Genomic DNA, 23,124 nt, shown 5'->3' with positions numbered 1-23,124 from the left:
TAAAGGCATGTACCTCCACAACTGGCTAAGCTTTCACCCACAAAAAATGAGGACAGAGTCTACATTTCAGGAGTAAATTATACATTCATAAAGCAAAATAAGTAATCACTGCTGAACTTTCATTATCTGCTTGTCATTGTGTTCATAATTACCACACGTGCTTCTCACTACAGAATAGAGTAGCTATGGCTTTGTTCAGATCACTATTAGTTGGTCTTTCTTACCAAGTGAGGGTTGGGAAAGAACAGAACTGAACTACGTGAAATTTTACCATTATGAATGAAATGTAGCAGTTTTTTTTAAAAAGACAGTCTTCTTCAACATCAAGGGCCTTCACATTTACTGTTGCCCAATCCTGTGATCATCCTTGTACTTTGCTATCACCTGAGCTGCTGCATTCTCAAATCTAAAGTAATGTACTTTATTCTTGTGGTGGTTTCAAAGAAAATGGCCCCCAAAGGAAGTGGCACTATTAGGTATGGTCTTGTTGGAGGAAATGTGTCATTGTGGAGGAAGGCCTTGCGGTGTCATACAGGCTCAAGCCAACCCAGTGTCTCATTATACTTCCTATTGCCTTCTGATCAAGATGTTGCCAGAACCATGTCTGCCTGCACGCTGCCAATGCTCCCCACAATGTTGATAATGGACTAAACCTCTGAAACTGTAAGCTGTCATCTCAATGAAATGTTTTCCTTTATAAGAGTTGCCATGGTTATGGTGTCTCTCCACAGCAACAGAAATCCTACCTAAGACACCCTATCCTTTACCATGTTTGTTCCTGCTGCACTTTTCCCTCCAACTCAGTGAATCCAATGTCCTGACTCCTATGTTTTCTGTTTATGAACCTTTCAAGTGGCTTTCTTTCCTTGCAGTTTTATCTCTTGGTTAATTCCTCCAAATCCCAGCTTTTGGATGTGCGCTGTGAAAACCTCATTACTGCAGTGCTTGGCACACAGAAATGGACAGATGGACCAGTTCACCAGCCTGTCTTCACTTTAAAGCTGAATTCTACTACAGAAGAACCACACAACTGATCTGTAATTTTAATTTTTGTCCTTTTGGTTGTAAGTCTTAGCCTTTAATGGCTAAGCCATCTTTTCAGCCCATATTCCTAATTTTAAGTCTTAGTTTAACTCTCCCAATAGTTTTCTACTTCTGGATGAGATGGTAGCTTTTGTTTGAGTTACAGAATCTTGGTCTCTATTCAGGTTCTACAGTTAGCCTTATTCTATTTTCTTCTTCAATCCTTTCAAGCAGAATTACCTAGACAAGGAAATTGGTCAACTGAAAAAATTTCATGGCTTAACAAATCTTTCTTTCTCACCACCATCCCCTACCTCCAACAAGGTTTCTCTGTGTAGCTATGGCTGTCCTGAAACTCCTTTTAGGTCAGGCTGGCCTCAAACTCACTGAATTCCCCCTGCCTCTGTGTCCCTGAGTCCTGGGATAAAAGGAGTACACCGCCAAGGCCTGACTAACAAATCTTTCTTTATTTTCATGAGTATCCTCCTTTCTAGTCTGAAAAATTAACAAAACGTTTTAGGCTGGCACTGAATTTTTAATCCCATAATTTGGGAGGCGGAGGCAGGAAGATCCAGGAATTTGAAGTCATCCTTGGATAGTGAGTTCAGGCTAGTCTGGGCTATGTTAAGATACTGTCTCAAAAAACAAAAACAAAAAAAAGAAAAAAAAAAGGGGGGGGGGTCAAAATTCTGATAAAATTCAAGTAGACATTATTTTAACCTGACTGCCATAGATCAGTGTTGCCACTTCTACTCTCTTAATGTTAGTCTACTGAGCCTTTCTGAACAGCTCTCCTGGAGACTCTCCCTTGTGTCTTCTTCTCCAAAGCACACTTCAATGGCCCCATTTAATCTTATCTTACATCCTTCTCTTCCAATCGTAGAAGGTGGGAAACAGACTCAAGACTCACTACCATCCACATGGGATTTTCCTACTTTCTACCTCACCAGAGGACAGCAATAACTACTTCTTCCTCTATGGAGCATGCGTGTTCCTTTTTGTTTACATGTTGTTTACGTGAAACCGAAAACAAAATCTGTATCTTTTTGAAGGTGGTTCTTCCATAATTTCTTTTACCCAAAATAAAAATCTGCTCCAATGTCCTTCAATCAATCAAATTAAATACTGTAAATTCCTTCGTGATAATCAAAAAATTAAACTGTAATTAAACTCCATCATGTACTTTAAACTCAACTCACCCAAAGGCTGGCCAGTTGTTTGTTCTTTATTATCTGCACAAAGATAAGAGAGCAAACAGATGCCGTTATTCGTGGCATATCCTCAGAGCTCATGAGAGAAGAAAAGCAATGAATGCTGACAGCAAGATATCATTAAAATGCTATATATAGTAGCACAGAGGTCAGAGAGGCTAGAAAAAGGAGGAGAGACAGTCAGAGGGTGAACAACAGGGCACAAAAAACAGGAGAAGGGATTTAATGTTATATGGCATAATAGTGCAGCTATGTCTCTAACCTCTAACAGTTACGAATTTAAGAATAATTACAGGAGAAGCTCTTGAAGGCTCCCAACACACAGACTAGTAATATCTAAGCAGATAGAAATGCTAATTACTGGACTGGATTATTATACTATATATGTATGTATCAGTACGTAATATGGTACTTCATATATAAATATAAATAATAATTTAGAAGGAAAAATACAGAATATGGTTACTAATAGTGAATTTATCATTAAAAGATTTTTGACAAAAAAATATGGGCTTATCATTATCATACATAGAATGAAATCACGTTCACTCTCCAGTACCACCAGGAAGCGACACAGGGAAAGACGAAGTTCAATCCTTCATGAGCCCAGTACTTTTGGGGGAGGGTAGTTTACCTGCACATTTAATATTACAGATGCTATGGGAGTCTACTACAAACTTTACTACACATTCATTTTTTTAAAACTCAAGGTTTGGTTTCTTTGAATCTTGGAGAATAAAGAAAATCAGGCCCGGAAATGTTAAAAACTTATTGATGGGTATATGCTACAGTTTTTAGGAAGTAATTTTTACATTAAAAAAAATTCATTTATTTTTTTTATGTGTATTGGTGTTTTGCCTGTGTGTGAATGCCTGTGTAAGGGTGTCAGGAACTGTAGTTATAGACAGTTGTGAGCCACAATGTGGGTGCTGGGAATTAAACCCAGTTCCTCTGGAAGAGCAGCCAGTGCTCTTAACCTCTGAGCCATCTCTCCAGCCCCAATTTTACATCTTTTTAAAAGGGCAAGACACAGCAGACAAATTTAAGGAAAGAGATTCTATCAACACCAAGAGAAATGATTACTAGGATGTTTTCAAACAGTCTTTAGTCTGGGACAATTGAAGCAATTCTTTCTGAGCTTCACGTGAATTTGAAGATACTACAGCAAAAATTATCTGTTGCTCACAGTGGCTCTGTCTTGTCTAATGTGCTTATATACAGTCAGCAGAATCCAGACAGAACTTATAGGAACAGATGCCTCTGAATGAAACACAAAACTAAGCAAACTGGTACTGGAGGAGTAGCTCAGTGAAGAATGTACAGCCAGCACGCACCAGGCCCCTGAGCACAATCCCCAGCACCATGAAACAAACAAAATTAAGCAAACTAATTATGGTAGTAAAATAATGAGACCAATAGGCTTTCTGCAAATATTAAATAACGGCATGCCTTCTTAATACATTTCTGTGTGATTTGATTAAATCTATTCATGGTTCCATCCTTGTCTTTCAGAATGCCCACAGCTTATATTGACATCCTCTTTCTTTACATGATCCTCATTACTGAAATGTCCTTGTCCCGGGTGATGGCTTTCTCTTTAGCTTAGCATGTTTAGAAATCTGTTCTGATCAAAACTTGTCTAGAGACTGTTACTGTTAGTCTCTTACAGTTACAGACCAATTTATCCATCTACTGCAAACTCTTTCCACTAACTGCCTTCCATCAGGTTGAGCACCTGCTCAACCACTCCAGGGATGTTCTATGTCTGACAGTTTGGAAATGTAATGTGTCACTTCGTCAATATGCATCTAGTCTTCCACATTAAAAACAACGTACTTCTTTCTATAAGGAGGACATAAAATGACTTTTTATAAAAGCATCAGTGCTAGGTGGTGCAGCTAAGCACTTGGCTGAGCATGTACAAGACCCTGGGTTTGATCCCCATTAACACACCACTACCACCACCACCACAACAAATTGTTAATATTTTTTTTATATTTATTTATTTATTTTGTGTAGGGGGCTACGGTGCACATAGAGATCAGAGGAAAACATGAAAGAATTGGTTCTCTTCTCCCACCACGTGGGCTCTAAGGGTCAAACACAGGTAATCAGGTATGGCAATAGGTAATTTTCCTCATTCAGCTATATTGCTGGTTCAGGCATTGATATTTTATTGTTATCCAAAATACTTTTCGGTCTTTGTGGTCTTACAATCAATACTATTTTTGTATTTACTTGCTTTAAATTGACCTTCATGTAAGCAGTAGTCTAAGAATGTAGGCAAGAATGTCTATAGCACCTTTACTATATCAAACTTAACAATCTAAAATAGAACTTTGTTTACAATACTTACCAGGATGCCCAAAATTATTTAATTCATCTACAAATAAAGTAAGAGAAAACAGATTAATTTTGAATAACCTAACTTCCAACAGCACAAACAGTATAACTAAGAGAAGCAGTTTATGAACTGTTATGTTATTTGTTTAGAACTTTTCACAGTTAATGAAGAAGTCATATAAATAGGGAACAGGTAAGAATACTGTTGTTGTATTACTCAGGACTGTTTAACTTTCACTAAGTTACAAAATCTAAATAAATAAACTCATTCATAATTTGTTCAAAGTTTTAGGTATTTCATAAATGATCTAAAAACAAAAACAAAAACCTTTAACTTTAAAATACCAGGAAACTTTGTAGAGAGCCGTGCACGGCCGCGCCTCAAAGATGGCGCCGGCGTCCGACTTCCGCCTTCCCGATGGCAGGTGCTCCTTATTTGGCTAAGGCTAGGATCTGGCTTGCTTCTGCACACCTGGACCTAATCTGGCTTGCTTGCGTATGTCTGACCCTATCGGCATTATCCACGTGGTACTATGGGGTTGATTGCCCAGTGGCTATAAAGGGCGTGGGCTGGCTTTCCCCAAGAGAAGGAGTGAGTGAGAGAGAGCGAGTGAGAGAGAGAGAGAGAGAGAGAGAGAGAGAGAGAGAGAGAGAGAGAGAGAGAGTGAGAGTGAGAAGATGGCTTTCCCCGGGGTCAGAAGATTGTCTCAAGGTTCCTGAATAAACTGCTTGGAGAAGAGCCTGGCGTCGCGTCTTCCTTGCTGGTCGAGGCGGACGCGACAAGTGGTGGCCCGTATGGGGAACCTTTAAGGCTCAGAATTCTTCGCAGTCAGGGCAGTGCACTGGTAAGTCCCCAGGTAAGGCGGGGATCCGCGACAAAAGCGGGAAACGTAGAGCCGTGACCAAAACGGACAGGAAAATTAAGTAGAGCCGTGACCAAAACGGAAAGGAAAATTAAGTAGAGCCGCGACCAAAGCGGACAGGAAAATTAAGTGGAGCTGCGACAAAAGCGGATGGGAAGTTTAAGTGGAGCTTCGACAAAAGCGGACGGGAAGATTAAAGAAAGTGAAAGCAGGTGAAAGCAAAGGTGCTGCTAGTATCATGGGCACAATTTCTTCGCACCCAATTTCCTGGCTCTTAACGAGCTGCTCCTTTCAAAGAAATTAGAGATTAAGAAGAGTAACCCGGAGGTTTGGAGAAAGGTTAGAACTGAAATGCAGCTAGCTTGCCCAGTGTTTCTCAATGCCCAGACTCAACAGAGATACCATGACCAGATAAATCAACTAGCAACAAGGGCATGGAAGTTCCTACCTAATAAAGGGGAAGTGAGCAGTAACCTTACTAAGATCCTTCAGGGACCTATGGAACCTTTTTCAGATTTTGTGGCCCGCATGGTCGAGGCTGCAGGCAGAATCTTTGGGGACCCAGATGCCGCGATGCCGCTTATAAAGCAGCTAGTTTATGAACAATGTACCAAAGAATGCAAGGCTGCGATCACCCCTTATAAGAACAAAGGTCTAGAAGTATGGATGAAAGTGTGCAGAGAATTAGGGGGACCTCTAACTAACGCAGGTCTTGCGGCTGCAGTTATACAACTTAGTAACAAGAAAGGAGGGAACACTGGGGCATGTTTTCGGTGTGGAAAAATGGGCCATCTCAAACGTAGCTGCCCTCAAGGAGAAGGTAACTTCTATAGTTTCATTAAAGAGTATAAATAAGTAGATGTTAATATGTTATATGTGAGTTTGTAAAAATGTGTAAATGTTGAGTGTGAGTTTAGGCCTAAGCACACGTTATATGTGAGTTTGTGAAAAGGTGTAAATGTTGACTGTGAATCTAAGCTTAATGTATGTGGTGAAAGAACCTGAGATACAGAAGGTTAGTGTCCTAGCAGACTGCAAAGCAGGCAGTCTGAGTGGTTTTCAAAAGCAGAAGCCGCTAAGCTAAGAATGGTGGACGCCAGAACCAGCACAACAAGGCATCCGCAGCTGAGATCTGTGGAAAATCAATGCAACACAGAAAAACCAGAGCTAACAGCAAAAACGGTGCGGTTTAAAATTACTGACTCTGCAGATGGGAGTACAATTAGTGGAGTATGATAAAGATGGGATGTCATCCTAGGTTTGGTTTGGGGAAGTTTCTCCAAGGCAGAAAAGATCCAGTTCAGGCGCAGAGTAGACCACCTAGGCAGGATTAGGTTTTTCATAGGGGCCACTGAGGAAGGAATTCCCATTTCCTGGAAAACAGAGGACCCGGTATGGGTACCTCAGTGGCCACTTTCCTCTGAAAAGTTATCAGCGGCAGAAGAGCTAGTAAAAGAACAGCTTGAGGCTGGACATATACGACCCTCTGTGTCCCCTTGGAATACACCTATATTTGTCATTAGAAAAAAAAAATCTGGAAAGTGGCGATTGTTACATGACCTTAGGGCTATTAATAATCTGATGCAGGTCATGGGTCCAGTGCAGCAAGGGCTGCCACTTCTATCGGCTCTGCCAGCCTCCTGGCATATTATTGCCATGGATATAAAGGATTGTTTCTTTTCCATTCCCTTAATTTGGATGCCTCGGGAAGTTCATCAGCAGATAGGCATCATAATCCACACAGCCCTATGAAGGGCATGGTGAAGTGGAAAGATATCCTCACGGGTAGCTGGCATGGCCCCGATCCCGTGCTGACATGGGCGGGAGGTTCTGTTTGTGTTTTCCCACAGGACCGGCTAGACCCTATCTGGGTACCTGAACGACTGGTGCAACGGCCCCTCAGACGGAGAGACGTGATGACACCCCGGAAGCTGATGTGCCTGATCCTGATAGCCCTGATTCTGACAAGCGTGCCAGCGGGAGCAGCTGAGGATCGACTACTCTGGGCTCTTATAAAAGCCTGGCCATACCCTTTACCCATAACATCACATTCTAGTGTATTGCTTTATTTTTGAGTTGACTTACTGCAGGAGCAGAACCCAGATCCTGCGCAATGAGATCATTGCGGTCAACTCCACCCGTGTGCACCTGGCCTATCACCTTTTTAAAGGAGTGGGCGGGATTAGGTGCCCTGGCAGGCCTACTGGTGCTTGTCTCCCTGATGTGCCTGTGGTGCATTGTTCATTTAAGGGTTTCTCAGCAGCGCAATGCAGCCATGATTATCCAAGCCTTTGCAGCCATAGAGGCTGGACAGTCTCCCCAGGCCTGGCTGGCCGCATTAAAAACTTGATCATGCAGGATGCAAGGCTAGTGCACTGCACTTGGGTCTAGCTGTATTGCAAAACCCAAGAAGAGCAAGTCTAATTGCATGTGGGTTGATGCCCTAATTCCCACCTCTGCAAAAAAGGGTATTGGCCGGGTCAAGTGTTCTCTGGGTGGATGACACCTGGACTAACAACAGTGCAATGTCCAAGTTGTTTTTTGGCAGAGATTAGACCTCTGCTCTTGCCTGCTGCTTAAAACAATAAAGGGGGAACTGTAGAGAGCCGTGCACGGCCGCGCCTCAAAGATGGCGCCGGCGTCCGACTTCCGCCTTCCCGATGGCAGGTGCTCCTTATTTGGCTAAGGCTAGGATCTGGCTTGCTTCCGCACACCTGGACCTAATCTGGCTTGCTTGCGTATGTCTGACCCTATCGGCATTATCCACGTGGCACTATGGGGTTGATTGCCCAGTGGCTATAAAGGGCGTGGGCTGGCTTTCCCCAAGAGAAGGAGCAAGTGAGAGAGAGAGTGAGAGAGTGAGAGAGTGAGAGAGTGAGAGAGAGAGAGAGAGAGAGAGAGAGAGAGAGAGAGAGAGAGAGAGAGAGAGAGAGAAGATGGCTTTCCCCAGGGTCAGAAGATTGTCTCAAGGTTCCTGAATAAACTGCTTGGAGAAGAGCCTGGCGTCGCGTCTTCCTTGCTGGTCGAGGCGGACGCGACAAAACTTGATGAACTATTGTGGGCTACTGTAGAGGAGAGTTCCTGTGTATGCCAAAACTAGTGTCCCTATTATTAACATCTTAGTACATTACACATATCACAAGTATGAACCATCTGTGTTGTCCCCCACGACCTATTTAAGATACCAGAAGCATTTACTGTGTCTCCTTAAGACACTCTTGGTTGTGACAGTTGCTCAGACATTCCTTGTTTTTAACGACCACTTCAGTTTTGAGCAGTCGAATGTTCTCCAGTTGGGATTTGTGTTTTTCTTATAGTTAGACCAACGTATGGTGTGCTTTTGGGGGAAGCAGAGCAGTTTCAGAATTAACTGTCATCCTCCATACACCTTTCACACAGGCTAGATAAATAACCTGAGTACAAGTTTATGACATAACAGTCATCATCAGTTTTTTTAACTTATTAAATTTTATGAAGACAAAAATGAACATGAAATAAGTTGCAAGTATACAGGATTCATAAAGTATTAAATGGGAATATATTCTTTGGTTTATTTGCTTGAGATGAGGTCTCAATATGTAGCTCAGGCTGTCCATAAATCCGAAACCTTCCCACCTTAGTCTTCCCTGTCCTGGAATTACGGTCATATCATTACGCTAAGGCTGGTATTTTCATACTACATAAAACCAGTTTAACAGTGTTATCAACTTGTGCACACAATATGTACAATTGCTGTCGTTCATCTTATAGCATAGATTATTTCTAGATAGGTAGGTCAGCACATCACTCTACCTCTTTTCAGTGAGGATGTTTCATGCAATTGTAATACAGTTGATGTTTCTGTCATATTCTGTATTCCATCTTTGATGCCTTCCTTTTGGCTTCCTAAAAGACTGTTTGAAATTTGCATGGTCTCACTAATCTAAACCACAGCTGAGCTTCGCCTTTTCAACCATACCCCTTGTCCTAATAATATTCTAACAAAATACACAAAATGGAATAGGAGACATCATGTTCTCTACATTAAAATAAGATGTAGTAGAGGATACTGTTCACAGTATGTATCAACCTATCAACTACAAAATATCTTAGTTTTGTAGGCTTTTTGAGAAAAAAGTTGGAACTGATGTTTTCCATCTGAAAATTTTAGAGCAACTGTACAATTACATTGTCATCTCTGTGTTCTAAATAGTTATTTGAAAATTATTATTTGATTGTTCTTATCATTGAAAAAACTGCATAGTGAACTGTACAATTATAGAAACAGCAGGACAGGGTAACAATCACATGCTCACTCGGAAGGCAAACAGCAGTGCTCTTTTATATTTATTCTTAAAGGTCTCCTACATGTTAGGTAGTTTAAAGAAACAAACATGCATGCAATTAGGCAAAAAAATGTAAGAAGTAAGAGAAGTTTGGTTAAGATTTCTCTACATGGCTTCCCTTCTGTATGATTAACAGATGTGGGATTGGAACTTCTTTATAGGAGAATTCTGATTCACAACTCTGTATTAGGATCAAAACAGTAATTAGTAGTTTACATGCTACCATAGAGATGAATGACAGGAAAACCAGGAAATATTACTATCTTACTTTACCCAAGAACCTAAGAAAGACTACGTAATGGTTCAAAGAAGCAGCAATTGAAAAAATACTCAGCTATCCACAACTTTAATTTTATAAACCAATGTGACAGTACACTAAGGGGAGGTAATCTAAGTTTTAATATTTACTTATTACAATTTAAATACAATGTTTTGGTTAATTGAAACAAGTTAAAAGTTTATACTAAAATGGATTTTCAGTTCTCTTTCCAGGATGAAAGTGGTACGCAAATTAAGCTGAAACATTACAGCTTTGAAAATCTTTATCAATATTATTTCCAGAATATTTAATATTTGGTAAAATTGTATCAAATGATATATCCATCCTGAAATTGTTATAGAAACTATGCTTGCTTCTGAAAGGCATCTTAAGAAATAAAATAATCCAAACAAATATTTATGAGAGTACTTAAAATAAATTTTATTTTATTTTTTTTTGGTTTTTCAAGACAGGGTTTCTCTGTGTAGCTTTGCGCCTTTCCTGGAACTCACTTGGTAGCCCAGGCTGGCCTCGAACCCACAGAGATCCGCCTGGCTCTGCCTCCCAAGTGCTGGGATTAAAGGCGTGCGCCACCACCGCCCGGCTAAGAGAGTACTTAAAATAAATTTTATTAAGATTAAAAATTTACATCAAGAATTGCAAATATTCACTATTTCTAATAATACGGAGCCGCTCTGGGCCTATGTGCAATAAGAAGTCAGCTGAAGGTTACTTTAGAGTGTCTGCTCAAGAGTGTCGAGGAAACTACACAACTTGAAGGAGTACGACACTGTACTCTTCAATCCAAGTGACTTATCAGAGCCAGTATTTTTTCATCACTGCACTCAGTAAGCTGGGACACTGCACCTCTCCCCAGAGTAACCAGCATGCAGACCACCAAAGGATTATACTACCTTCGGTACACTCCACTGCCTCATCTGTTCTTCCTTGTGTTAGAGAAAACAAATTTGAATACATTGTAACTCAGAGTTTAGGAAGGGTAGTCACTACATAAACAGAGATAAACATCACAGAATCATGTTGTCAAAGCAACATATGCATCAATATTTCCTACCATTGAAAACGTCACTATAAATACATTCGATGTAAATAGAACTCCAAAATCACACATTTCACAATAGAGTACTGACCAATAATTATTTTTCATTTATATGTCTCTGACTTTTTATGTTTTATTAAAAATCTTTTTCATCAAATCAATCTTTTCTAATTTAAAACTACAAGGAATACATTTTGACACAAATATTTAAGATAAATTGTAATACTAAAACAACTAAAATGAGCTAAACAAAATAATTTCAGTTTTTTGTTTTGTTCTTTGTATATAACTTAAGAGAATTAATTTATTATGAATTCTCTAAAATTTATCTATAAAAAATGTAACTCCTTATACGTGATTTATTATTAAATGGCACAGGACAAGAAGTAATAGTTTCCTTTGCTTAAGCACTCCAGGTATACAGCTTACATTGTATCTTATGCATCAGAACTCTAGTACTGCTTACCTATGATGATCTCTACCTTCTTACTGTCTTGACTGCCTCGATCATTATAAACATGACACCAGTAGGTCCCTTCATGTTCTAGATCCACATATGGAACCTGTATCAACATCAGAACACATATTTTCTCTTCAACTTTAATTTGAAAATTGATTAAAATGAAAGTCATTTGCATTTAAAAAATGTTCCAAATGTAGCACTTTAAAAAAAATTATACATCCTTATATTATCTTCATTCATTAAGCTAAGTATTAGCAAGCAAATGATAAGATGATTCTAACAGTGCAAAGTTTGGTGCAGTAATATCTGACATCTTATCCCAAAGCTTGGTTGAAATCTAGCCTTGCAGCAAACACAAGAAACTAATTAATACTGAAACATAAAGAACTTGAACTACAAGTACTGAAAACATTCCAGAGAGCATGAGTTTAAGTGGTCCCTCTACAGCTTAATGGTACCATTTATCTTACAGACTAATCCAACCCTCCCACCCCCTAGAAAATCAACTGCCTACCGTGTAATGCTTTTTTGTTTCATGTGTTAATGGTGATTCATCTTTGAACCACTGGTAGTGAGGCATAGGGCTTCCAATAGCAACACACTGTAAAACCAATTTGCTGCCTGGCACCAGCTTTTGGGACCTTGGTTCAACACAGATTTGCAACTTGGATTCTGAGATACCATCCACACTTCCTTAAATTCAAAGAAAAGATAAAATCTCTGGGTTAAACATAAAACCAAAATTTTCCTACAATTTATGCAGATATATCTAAGTCTATCCTTTAGTTTTTACAATCTTTAAAACCATACTTAATGTATATTTTCATCAAAGTCCACAAATGTTAAGAGATGTTCTAAAGAGAAAAGAATACTGTGGTGAACAAAAACAGTTGAGAAATTCTGGGCTAACAGGTGGGGATACTCAGGAAAGGAGAAGTGAGGGGGAACTAAGCTTGAATTATAGCTGCCACATGTAAAGGGCATGAACGTCAGCAGTTCAAGCTCAGCATCAGGCATAAGAATGAGAAGCGTCCATGTCATCTTAAGGGGCTGACAAAGAAAACGACAATCAGACCACATGGAGTTAACTCTTAATGACTCGTGCGTGACAGTTATACTCTGAAGTTATTTTTAAATAATCATTTAAATAAAATACGGTGACCCACTAACCAATACGCAACTTCACTTGTCACGTACCCTGTAGGCTTTCTGTTACTTCTGCCACATCACAGACATCGAGCTGTGACCACTGGCTAAATTCAAAGGTGGAATTGTTGTTAACTCGGCAGACATAAAAGCCTGCATCTTTTACATGCACTGTGTTAAAAATAAGTTCTGATGAATTTCCATATGGGATCTGCAAAAGAATCAGAGAGCATAAGTGAAGGATTAATCAAAAATCCAACTTATAATATAATACATGCTGTGTAAAATCTGATTTTATTACGGACCTTTGAAAAGTATATTTCTGTTTTTCTTCAAGTTATAAAATGTGCTAGTTACAAAGTAAAAAGTGAGATTTTTGAGGACTAGAGTATTAGAAATCCAGTCTTTTTTTTTTTTTTTTGGTTTTTCGAGACAGGGTTTCTCTGTGTAGCTTTGCGCCTTTCCTGGAACTCACTCTGTAGACCAGGCTGGCCTCAAACTCAGAGATCCGCCTGCCTCTGCCTCCCGAGTGCTGGGATTAAAGGCATGTGCCACCACTGTCCAGCAGAAATCCAGTCTTTAAAAAGTCCATTCAACAGAGAAGTTAGCTGTTCCCCAGATCTTACAGGGGCTCACTAGTAGGAACCCGTCTGGTCATTAAAACAGTATATCTATTTATGAAACTGCCACTTTCATAAGTAGCATTTAATGCAGTAAAGAGCAGAGTGGCATGAAGGAAACAAACTGGCTATTATTTTCATTTCTGGTCAAATAGCTATGAATACGCGGATAAACTATTTTACCTTGGGACTTCCCTTTCTCATCTAGGAAACACTGTAAGAAGATAGGCTGCTAAACAAAATCATCTCCAGCATCCTTCAAGTTTCTGGCTTCATGGAAGCACAGAAGTGAGAGGAAGGAATGGCCATAGCAGGTTTTTTTCACTTTAGTCAGAACTTGAATAATAGTGTTCTCTTCATGTTACTCTCAGATCAGAATAAATCTATCATAAATTCTCTCAGTTTTATGGTCATAAAGAAGACTTGCACAACTATATGAACAACAACACAAAACTTCCCTAGCCTACCCTTGTTCTTTTAGAACCATTTTTTGAGCATGTAATTTTTAAGCATGTTTGTTTTGAGACAGGGTCTTACAATGTAGCCCTGCCACCCTTGAACTCATAAAGATCCACCTGCCTCTCTGCCTCCCAACTATTGGAATTAAAGGCATGAACCAACCGTCTAGAATCTCTGGTCTTTTATGAAGAAACACACTTGATTTTCTCATGGTTTCTCATAGTTAGATATATTAGCCTCTAACTTCACCAATTTAGCAAACTGCTTAATTTATAGGTTTCTCCATGCATATAGTTTTTCAGAATATTTTGCACTTATTTATTATGTGTATGTACACACATGCACATGTATCACAATGCATGACAGTATGATGGTCAGAGGACAACTTTTGGAAATTCTCTTTTTTGATCATGTGAGTCCTAGGGTTGAAACTCAGATCATCAGTCTTGTCAGCAAGAGCCTTTTCCCAATGAGCCATCTTGTAGACCCATGTTTTTCTTCAACTAATGAATCTATCTATCTATCTATCTATCTATCTATCTATCTATCTATCTGCCAACCTACCTATCATCCATCCATCCATCCATCTATCTATCGAGACAAAGTCTCTCCACATAGCCCTGGCTATCCTGGATTTCACTATGTAGACTAGGGTGGCCTCAAGCTCAGATCCACCTGCCTCTGGAGATCTGGGATTAAAGGCATGCACCACCATGCCTGGCCCCCATCTTTTTTTTTTTTTAATTTAAAGATACATTTTATTTCATTGTATGTGTGCTTGCCTATATTTGTGTATGTGACTGCAGAGGCCAGAAGAGGCTGTCAGATCTCCTAGAATTGCGTTAGACAGGTGTAACCTGCTAAGTTGGTGCTAGAAACTGTAGAGCGGGTCGCTGGGAAGAACAGCAAGTGCTCTTAACTGCTGAGTCATTCCTCCAGCTCCTACTACTCCATCTTCCCGAACACAGAAACGAAGAGGGAAAAGTTTTTCTTTCTCAATAATCCCATCTTCTCTGAAATTGTTCCTGTATTTTTTCTTGGCTTTAGCATGTGTTTTTTTCCTTTACCAAATCATTTTCAAAAACATACTTTTAAGTCCTTTGTATCAAAAATCAGTCAACAAACATTTTTCTGTTTACGTCCTCTTCTTAGCAGCACTGAAGAAGCTGGTCACCCCTTTCTTCTGGAAACACTGCTTTTTACTCTCCTCACTCCATCGACTGCTCCAGCTTTCAATTTCATTCATTATAAACTCCCACTGTTGTCTCTCTGGCTATCCAAACTGCCCATGGGGTTCACTTGCATATATAACAGACATGGTCTGAAGTCACACTCTTATTTTCCCTCCTAGACAGAGACCTCTACAGTCTTCTCAAAAAACCAAAGAAACCCTACAGAGTAAACATGGCTAGGATACTCAGTGGAAAAGCTAGGGAAACCTCCTTGAGTTCTTTCTGCTTCCTCTTGCTCCACATCTGATCTATTGGTCTGGCTAACCATATCCTCACACACGAAGTACACCCTATGATTTCACCTTCATTAACTCACTGAGACCACACTACAGCTATTTCTCAGCAGCACAGACAATAGATACCCGGTTGTCTTGCTGTTCTCTGCCTTCTTTAGGCAGCAAGTTTGAATGTAAAAAGTCCATCAGTTCTCTGCTGGTTCCTCACCCTCTGTGGCCATGCTGATGGAATGCCTGGCCACTCCACTAGCTACATGCGCTGGCAAGAAGCTTAATCATTCCAGGGCCTTACGTCCTATGTAATCCGTGTGCTGCATGATCACACAATTTGTATGCAGCGTGATCACGTAATCTATGCACATTCATGGTGTAGCTAGGTAAGCCCATGTGTGCATGTTGGGAGGGAGATCGATAAAAAGCAGGCCACATACCCCTTCCCCCCCCCTCCCTGCACTATCTTCAATAGGCCTAAGCATATCCCCTCTGTTCTCTTCCCCTAATAAACTCTTATAGTGGGTTTTGTTGTGCCTCGTGGCTTTTCTCTCATGGTAAACAGCGCCACATAATGAATAACACTAACTTCTAGTCATGATGTATTTTATAATTATATACTTCCATAGTAATTTTTTTCTCTATCATCTACAAGAGGACTTCATTAAAATAAAAGCAACTAGAAAAAATATGATAAAATACCTTTAGTTACCATCTCTCAAGGGCTTGATACATATAGAATCTCACAACCTTGGTGACAGGGATTCACACATCCAGTAATGGTAACTAGGGCCAACACAGACTTAACCTAGTACTGAATGTCTACGTAACTGCTCTGTTTTATTTTCATGTAGGGAAAAGATGTACGAAACCATAAATTTCCTATGAGACACCATAATCTGTTGCAAACAGCTATTAGAACGAGGCCCCACTCTGCCCCACCCCATATGCTGGACAACTCCTCCAGCAGTCCTGCACTGCCAGGCTTCCTGGTTCTCCGAGTTGCCATGTTGTCTGACACCACATCCAGCTCCTCTAGACTCTCACTCTCCCTTCCCTGCCGGGCTGTCTGAGTGCTCCAGGAGCCCACATCCTTGTGCCTCTGGCTAGGCCCATCCTTCTCTCACACAGGTCACCCGGCTCCTCTCCTCGAGAACACGTCTCCATTTTGTGCCACTAGGTAGGCCCTGTTCCTGCAGCCTTCACTCCTAGTCCCACAGAGGAAAATCTCTCAACCCTCTCACAATTTACAAGATCCTCTCCTGAACAGTGTACAAACCTCCACTGAAAAAGGAAGATTTGAAGAGAAGACTCAATCAACAAACGATTTCAGATGCACTCGTCTCAGTGCAGAAACAAAAGCCACAGACACACAAAATCACGACAACATGTCACCTCCTAAAACTACTAATCATGGAAGAACTACCAGATGCAGAATTCAAAAGATTATAATCATGTTCAAACAACTCAGAGAAGATATGAATATGGTTCAGAAGAATAAAAACAAAAAGCTGAGGAAATGAGGAAGTCAATTCAAGAAGAAGGTTGACTTACTTGCTGAAGAAAACCCAAACTGAAATCATGCTGAAAAATGAAAAACTCAATAAGCCAAATAAAAACCTCAGTGGAGAGTTTCACCAATAGAATGGATCATGTGGAAACCAGAGTGTCAGTGATGGAAGACTTTGTATTACTCAGTAAAGGTCAATAATAGACTTAAAAAAAAAGTATGGAGAACTTTGAGAAGACACAGCCTTAGAGTTATGAGCATGGAGAAAGGAGAATACCACATGAAAGGCAGAGAGAATATTTTCAATAAAATAATAGAAGAAAAAATTTCCTAAACCTAAAGAAGAAATACTCATTCAGGCATAAAAGGCTTACAAAATACCAAATAGAGAAGACAAGGAAAGAAAATCCCCATGACATAATTATAGTTAAAATACTAAAAGCACAGAATAAAGAGAGGGTACTGAAAGCTGCAAGACAGAAGGGTTGGTCACTAATAAAGGCAGACCCATCAGAATAACACCTAGGATTGTTTAATAAAAACTTTTATAGCCAAAAGTACCTGGAAAGACCAAGTTCTTGAAAGACTTCAACTGCCAACCCAGACTATTATACCCAACACAACTATCTATTAAAAATTATAAGAGAACTAAAACTTTTTACAATAAAAACAGACAAGAGGAACTTATGACCATCAAGCCAGTTCTACAGAGGACTAGAAGGAATACTTTGGATTTAAGAGACGGATAAACATAGTCAAGGGGCCACAGGGAATAAACACTGTCACACAAGCACAAAGGGATAAAGGATTGGGAAATGAGGAATGGTGGAAGACCTGACCAAAATAAAGGGCGCATGAGAAAGCCACACAGAAATTTATTCTCTTCCAATCCCCCCAACAGGCAGCACAGCTTTTTTTCCGTGTTTGGAACGGAGGGGACATTAGGGTTTTCATTTAATAACACTATGCCTTCTGGGAGTGGTTTTACCCACCCATATTAGTGAAATAGTCAGGTCTGATGGCTCACACTCTAATCCTAGCACTTAGGAATCGAGGCAGCAGTATCACCACAAATTTAAGACCAGTCTGGGTTCCACAGTGAGTTCCAGGCCAGCTTGGACTACAGAATAAGATCTTGCCTCTAATCAACTAACCAACCAATCTAAATGGAATTAAAAGACATTTAAAAATTACCTCCTTATTCATTTTGAACCATTGATATTGTACAAAAGGATGTCCAGTTGCCCGGCAACACAGTTTTACAAACTGTCCAGCCAAAACTGACTTTGATTCTGGGTTTACAGTGATCTTTAATCCTAAGGGGGGAAAAAAAAGGTAAAGTCACAAAAGAGGGTTTTCCTTGCTTATATACACAAAACAACAAAGAAATATCCGTCTTTGTCATAAATCAGGTATTTATTTCTCCTTCTCTATCAGTATGCATTCTTCAGCTGAAAACTCTGCAAAACCACAAGAAAAAGACCTGCAAAAGACTTTGATATACTCTATTTCTCCATGGTTAAGAAGGGAAATTATTTGCCACATTTCTCCAATTTTTAGGAAGACTTTTTCCTCAAACGCTACCATTTCTGAGATCAGGATGCACCTTTTAAGATACCTGCTAGACAGACATCACCGTGAAGTTCTCAATGCCAGCACATACAAATACCTGGTCATAAGTGTTCACATCACCAGCACTTCAACTCAGTTAGTTGCACAAGTAAGTAGTGTGCAAGTTAGTTTTTCTCAACTTGATATAAACTAGAGACATCCAAGAAGTTGAGCTGATTCATAACTAGAAGCATAACCCCTACTGACTAGTGTTCATGGTACTGGAAGGTACTCTGCACACTACAAAGGAGAAAGAAAATCTTCAACATCTCCCAGCTACAAACGGCTCAATGTACCCAATGATCTGCCTGCAAGATACAATGGTGCTACAGTGGCACCAATGTCATCGAGTAACCAACCACTTTTGATTGGATTTAAAGCCCACTCCATGAGATGGGACCTATAACTGACACTGCTAAAATGGCCAAGAACCTGAGACTAGGTAAGTCATGGGCCAAAGGGGAAACCTACTACTATTATGCTGCAGAAAGAACAGCAATAAAATTACCCCTAAGGATATACTGCTATATCCATAGATCCAATATTGCTCAATCCTTATCAGAGAAGCTTCTTCTTGCAGTAGATGGAAATTAACACAGAAACCCACAAGTAAACAATGTGCAGAGTGAGAGACTTTGGAACACTCAGTCTTAAATGAGATGTCTTCACAAAGCCCTTCCCCTCAAGGTCCATTGGTGGTGGATGTCTCCAAGGAAACAGTGTCTTCCAGATACAGAAGGGTTGTGCACGTATGATATCAAAGATACTGGGACAGCATGCACAAGACCTGCACAAATTCCAGCCATATAAAATGCCAGCGCATAGCAGAAGGGGAAGTGGGCACAGAGTGTCACCCCTAACCAAGAAGCTATTTGTAACTGATGCCTGCTGGCAGAGAGAAAATACGTTTTCTACAATGGAGTATATTATATATATATATACTAGATGTCAACTACACTCCAGGGCAGGCCTCATGTCCAGGAGTAGTTGGCCAGAATTTTTTTCTTTTTTCTTGTGTGTGTGTGTGTGTGTGTAGCTTTTTATTTCACTTTTTTGTCTTATTTGTTATTTGTTTTGAGTTGTTTGATTTGATTTGTTATTTGTTGTTTGAGTTTTGCTTTTTGTTTTGTGGTTTACTGCTGGAAAGAAAACATGAATTTGCATGGGTAGGGACGTTAAGTAGGATCTGGGAGGAGTTGGGGGAGGGGGAAATATGATCAAAATGTGTTGTATAAAAATGTTAAAAATCTGTTTAAAATTTTATTATTATTGTTTTTATGTGTATGTAAATATGATGCATGTGAGTATGGTAAGTGCACATGTGTGTTTACAGGTGTATGTGCTTGTGATCAAGTACATCAAAACTAGAAGCAGTTTAACAATTCAAGGAAGACCAGATCAAGAGCAAAGTCAACCCATGAGCTGTGGAAAGCCCAATGAGAGAACTAGTAGACGGGGACACCTCATTCCTAGGGGCTCCTTTAGAAACCGTATTAGGAGAGTACAAGTTTCAGGATGAACTTGCACTTGTCTTCAGCTTCATGCTAGTGGCCACTGGAAGTCACTCCCAGATCTGCCTTAGCCAGTTTTAGCTTTCAAAACAAATAAAAAGGAATCTCAGTTAGCTTCTCAAAAGACAGGGACCTCTATGCTACAGTTATCTGTCTCTCAAGAGCTATCTCTGGCAGGCGGTGGTGGCACACACCTTTAATCACAGCACTCGGGAGGCAGAGCCAGGCGGATCTCTGTGAGTTCAAGGCCAGTCTGGTCTACAGAGCGAAAGTGAGGACAGGCACCAAAACTACACAGAGAAACCCTGTCTCAAAAAACCAACTCCCCCCCTCCCCCCCAAAAAAAAGAGCTATCTCTGGCTATAATTCCCTAACAACTGGAACAGAATATAGCAAAATCAGACTAAAGTTCTTCCTTGAGTCAAAATGAATCTAGTTCCCCCTTCTTGCATCTGGACCTGAAAGGTCTGGTAAGATACCATCTACAGAACACATCTTTTTTTTTTTTTTTCTTTTCGAGACAGGGCTTTGCGCCTTTCCTGGATCTCACTCTGTAGACCAGGCTGGCCTCGAACTCACAGAGATCCGCCTGGCTCTGCCTCCCGAGTGCTGGGATTAAAGGCGTGCGCCATCACCGCCCGGCATACAGAACACATCTTATCCTAATCACACTCTGCAAGGACTGTCAGAGAAAAACACGGCTTTCTGTGGAGTAAGAACTAATGCTTTCTGTAAAATCACATTAAGAACAAAACAGAGAAAACACTAGCACACTCTGCATCTTCACTAAGATTTATGAATGTAATGTACTAAAAAGGAAAACTGGAGATCAGATAAACTTACACACACACACACACACACACACACACACACACACACACACACTGTGACAGGGTCTCACTATGTAGTGCCAGCTGTCCTCGAACTCATTATGTCGACCAGGCTGGCTTTGAATTCAGGGATCTGCCTGCCTCTGCCTCCCAAGTTCTGAGATTAAAGATATACACCACTACAGGTGGCTTATAATTGTATAGTTGTTCCAGATTTGGTATTTGTCTGCTCTACTGAACAAAGACCTTTTAACAGGCGGAAATGACTGCCTTGTTCATCTCTGAATCCATACACTTAATGCCTGAGACTGCAAAGGTAATGGAATACAGGTGTTCAATGAAGAATTCTGAGCGAAGTCACAAACTAAACTGATTATTGTCAGAGCTTACATTTTTCTTATGATAGTCTTATTCTCAAATTTGTTATTAAAACATAAAAGATATTTTCTATAATTATTTTTGGTTTGAGAGATATTACTCTGTAGCTGAAGCTTGCCTGGACTCACTGTGTAAGCCAAGCTAACCTTAAACTCCTGCTGCTCCTCTTACTTCAGCTTCTTGACTGCTGGATTACAGGCATGAGCTTCCGTTCCATGTGACTCCTGTAACCCCGAGGCAGAGAATACCCCATTCACTGCATAGATCACGCAACCTACAGCCAGAGTGACTGTATTATTGAAAAAGAGAAGAAGGTTATATTTACTTCCCAGAAAGGCTTAAATTTTCAGAGGCTTTGGTGTTCTATAAAGATGAGAAATTAGTAGATAGCACAGTGTATTAGGCTAGTGGATTTCAATCCTTACAACTTCTGGGTACCTATTATTCAAAGCACTGAGTATATACAATTTTTTAAATGCTCCTTTAGGACATTCATTGTTTAGAGATGGGCAACAATTACATGTGGTATCTGCATTAGCAGTTCATTGTTCCTAGCCTATACACCCTAGTTGAAGAAACCAAGCATTCAACACAGTACACCTCCAAAGGAGGCATGCAAGGGTATAGAGGAAGGCTGGGAGTCCATGTTTCCTCCCTCATAATCTAAGATCATCAGTCTGCTTACACCTCCAGGGTCTGTTGCCTCTTTTTCTTACCCAACAGGTCTATTTTTGTTTGGTGATCCATGTGGTTCTTGGAAAGCTGACTCAGCCTAACTCCATTCTTGGCTTTAAGCCAGGCATATGGACACATTCCATGTCCTTGGCTACAGTGACAGTATTAGGGACAAGCAAGTGAACAAAACAAGTTAACTAGAATAACCTGCTTTTTGCTTAGAATTCTGGGACAAAGATAAATGAGCCTAAGAAGACCCAGCAGACATCCTGGGCCAGTGAGTGTCAGTTTTAAAAGGAAGTCAACACCAAGAAAGAAGAGGGAAAATATTACATTTAGGGCTCTTCTCTGCCTCTTAGGAAGTCTTAACTATTTCTGGGTGTTTCAGGTAGAAATAATTTATTACCTTCATCAATTTGAGTTTGGGTTTCTGGTAGGTGTAACTGACAATTTACCACTATATGTTATGTTCCTAATTTCTCATATTGAAAACATATCTTAGGGGCTGGAGAGACGGCTTAGTGGTTAAGAGTGGTTAAGATGGCTTAATGCTCTTACAGAAGACGCAGGTTCAGTTCTCAGCACTCACCATCAAGTAGTTCACAACTACCTATAACTTCAGTTCCAGGGGATCCTATGCCCACTGGCCTCTAAGAGCACCTGCATGCATGTGGTGAATATAAACATACGCAGGCATGTACACATATACATCATAACCAATTTGGTTCTCTAAAGAAACACTAATACACCACAGTTATGTAAAATAGAGAGCATGAAGTCTATAGTTTACAGCTCTTCCAGGCTTGCCTGGATTATTTGCTCCTGATGGGACATATGGCAAAATGGAATCCTGGAAAGAAAGACACTGCAGGGCTGCTGCCACTAGCAGTGTCTGTTTATCTGAAACAGGATCTCACTATGTGGTCCAGGCTGGCCTGGAACTCTTCATTTTCCTTCTAACCCCTAGAGCCCTGGGGATTCAGACACCCCCACACATAATCAAGCAACACTGATGAAATGTCCTTCCTCTCTGATATCTCTGTAGTTGATCAACTCCACCTGCAGCTACATGGAGGATAGATTGTATCCTATTTTTTTAAGTAGCCATCTCTCTAGCCTGTTTCCTATTTGTTTTATTCTTAATTTTGTATTTTATTTTTATTTATGTGTCTCTGTTTACATGCAGGTGAGTGTAGGTGATGTCAGAGGTCAGAGGGGAGCTGGTGTCATAAGCAGTTGTGAGTTGCCTGATGTGGGTGCTGGGAACCATGCTTGGGTCCTATGGAAGAGCAGCAAGTCTCTTAACTGATGAGCCCCGCGTGTTCTAACCCCTTGTTTCTTATTCTTCACGTGACTTTGCATATGAAAAGCCTCACTC

At 40.3% G+C, this 23,124-nt stretch overlaps 1 protein-coding gene and 1 long non-coding RNA gene across 3 annotated transcripts in view; one reads left to right on the top strand and one right to left on the bottom strand.

The window, feature by feature from the left end:
- LOC128112906 (uncharacterized) overlaps nt 1–4,580 on the top strand; it is a 108,211-nt gene extending 103,631 nt beyond the window's left edge. The window contains exon 4 of the long non-coding RNA XR_008219225.1: nt 4,254–4,580. This is a non-coding gene — a long non-coding RNA (uncharacterized LOC128112906). The remainder of the gene's footprint in view (nt 1–4,253) is intronic.
- Malt1 (MALT1 paracaspase) overlaps nt 1–23,124 on the bottom strand; it is a 66,361-nt gene that overhangs the window by 35,959 nt on the left and 7,278 nt on the right. Inside the window, exons 3-9 of one of the 2 annotated variants that reach the window (XM_052742328.1) lie at nt 17,936–18,057; nt 12,745–12,904; nt 12,062–12,240; nt 11,551–11,647; nt 10,939–10,971; nt 4,591–4,617; nt 2,223–2,255 (exon numbers count right to left, since the gene is read on the bottom strand). In XM_052742328.1, coding sequence (XP_052598288.1) covers nt 2,223–2,255; nt 4,591–4,617; nt 10,939–10,971; nt 11,551–11,647; nt 12,062–12,240; nt 12,745–12,904; nt 17,936–18,057 — 651 coding nt within the window. The remainder of the gene's footprint in view (nt 1–2,222; nt 2,256–4,590; nt 4,618–10,938; nt 10,972–11,550; nt 11,648–12,061; nt 12,241–12,744; nt 12,905–17,935; nt 18,058–23,124) is intronic. The other variant, XM_052742329.1, reaches the window with a different exon arrangement.

Source organism: Peromyscus californicus, unplaced genomic scaffold, assembly GCF_007827085.1.
Source record: "Peromyscus californicus insignis strain IS unplaced genomic scaffold, ASM782708v3 Scaffold_17__1_contigs__length_78620276, whole genome shotgun sequence".
Classification (NCBI taxonomy): domain Eukaryota; kingdom Metazoa; phylum Chordata; class Mammalia; order Rodentia; family Cricetidae; genus Peromyscus; species Peromyscus californicus.
This window is presented reverse-complemented; position numbering and strand designations above follow the sequence as displayed.